This window comes from Mus pahari, chromosome 5, assembly GCF_900095145.1.
Source record: "Mus pahari chromosome 5, PAHARI_EIJ_v1.1, whole genome shotgun sequence".
Lineage (NCBI taxonomy): Eukaryota > Metazoa > Chordata > Mammalia > Rodentia > Muridae > Mus > Mus pahari.
The window spans coordinates 53,689,222-53,691,038 of record NC_034594.1 but is presented as its reverse complement, the minus strand read 5'-3'; the positions used below and the strand labels follow the sequence as shown (position 1 = coordinate 53,691,038).

Genomic DNA, 1,817 nt, shown 5'->3' with positions numbered 1-1,817 from the left:
AAAAGTGCAAGAAAACACCGCCGAAGACAAACTAGCGTACAAAATCAGTAAACTATTCTGTATTTAGCAAAAGGGAATATATCTGACTAGAGTCCACTTCGGTTTGAAATCGACCTAGGAAAGGTGTTTTAAGAGCAGTGGTATTAATGTAACGAGATATAAACAATAGCTAGAAACCTTTATGGTGACAATTTATAGGCCAGCCCTGTATAAACAACCCAAGGCTGAAATATTTTGAGGAAAGAAAAAGCGGACCAACTTAAAGTCAGTGTGGATTCCTAAGCTGGGAAATCACGATGTAAGACTTCCGTGTTCATAGTCTCCACGGAACCCTGTGACGTTCCTCATAGGTCCACCCCAAAGCATCCCGGATACCTGGACAGGAAGTACGCGGCGCCCAGGCCAGAGCCTCCCCAGGAGCTTGGCTCACCAGGCTCAGGCCCCGAATGAGTGGAGCTTCTCCGCTGAGGGACAACAGGGAGACGGAGGCAGGGGCTGAGGCTGCACGTGGAGCTGGCGACATGGCTGAAGAAGAAACGGAGGGCAGAAACAACTCTCCAGAACGAGATTCTACTGCCGCGTCGCCAGCCGGTTTGGCCATCCCCACGCAGAAATGCCCTTCTGCCTTCACCCGCTCCCACAAATCAGTTCTGCGGTAAATACGTGAGGACCTTCAGGAGAGAAATGGAGAGCACCAAGACTCAAATCGAGGCCAGGAGTTACCAGTCAGAGGCTACCCAACGGAACTACTAGCACCGACACCGAGCCCCGTCACTCGACCCGCCCTCAGGAGCCTCCCCTCATGTCCCGAGAGCCGAGCCACACGCAAGACCACGTTCGAAAACTGGATTTCTGCAACACCACAACAATTCGGCGGCTACGGAGAGGCGAAGGGGACACACTGCCGCGCCCGTAGCCCTGCCCCTCATCACGTAGAGCACACTATTGGTCTTCTGCTCTCCAAGACCCGCCTTCAGCCTTCCGTCCTGCCCCCTGGGCTAAGAATTGGCCACCATGTCTCCACCCACTATTTTCATTGGCCAGACTGGCTGCGGGTGACAGTGAGTGACAGACGGAGGGCCTAGAGCTCCGGGTCTGGCAGAGCCCAGCAGAACAGACCCGGCTTCTGGAATCGCCTGGGTCCCGGTTCCTGCGGTGACACGCGAGGCTGCTAACTGGAATCTCCAGACCCAGGCCCAAGCAGGCCAGGGGTGCCTACTGAGCCCCAAGTGAGCTTGCGATGCGTAACGGGGGCAGGGGAGCGGCGGGCGGGCCGGGGGCGCGCAGCCAGAATGTTTTGATAGAGGGCGCGCGCGGCCAGGGGAGCGCGCGTGCGCCGGGGCCGCGCGTCGGGTTGTCCGCTGTTGGGAGCCTAGCCCCCGGCGTGGGGCCGGGCGACCCTGGGGCGCCCTGTGCTCAGGTCTAGGTGGCTGGGATTTGGGAGGCATCCCAGCCCACCAGGGATTTCAGCTGTAGATCTGGCTCGACCCCTCCACCATCCACAGACACCCCTGAGCACAGGCCCTTCCTGGGGTGATCCATGGGCCCTGGGTCTACACTGACCAGGTGAGTGTGTTTCCAGAGGCACACGCCTCTTACTAACCAAGGGACTCCCTCTGGGACCAGGTCGGACCAAGATCCACCATCCCCAGAGTCTTCACTGATTGGGAGTATGCCATACCACCTTGACCCCACCTGGCACTAGGCACCCAGGGAACCCACTTATTCAAGGGGGTCCGGAGTCTACATGGACTGGAAAATTCTGATCCAGAAGCCATGCCTGCTCAGGTCTCTGATGCTAGGGAAGCAGAAGGGAT

General features: G+C 57.8%; 2 protein-coding genes across 2 annotated transcripts in view; one reads left to right on the top strand and one right to left on the bottom strand.

Moving 5' to 3' along the window:
* Positions 1-893, bottom strand: part of Ankzf1 (ankyrin repeat and zinc finger peptidyl tRNA hydrolase 1) — a 7,414-nt gene extending 6,521 nt beyond the window's left edge. The window contains exon 1 of the mRNA XM_021198035.1: positions 376-893. Within this exon, the coding sequence (XP_021053694.1) occupies positions 376-601 (226 nt within the window). The 5' untranslated portion in view covers positions 602-893. The remainder of the gene's footprint in view (positions 1-375) is intronic.
* Positions 876-1,817, top strand: part of Atg9a (autophagy related 9A) — an 11,558-nt gene continuing 10,616 nt past the window's right edge. Inside the window, exon 1 of the mRNA XM_021197398.2 lies at positions 876-1,229. The gene's annotated coding sequence lies outside the window, so the exon portion shown is untranslated. The remainder of the gene's footprint in view (positions 1,230-1,817) is intronic.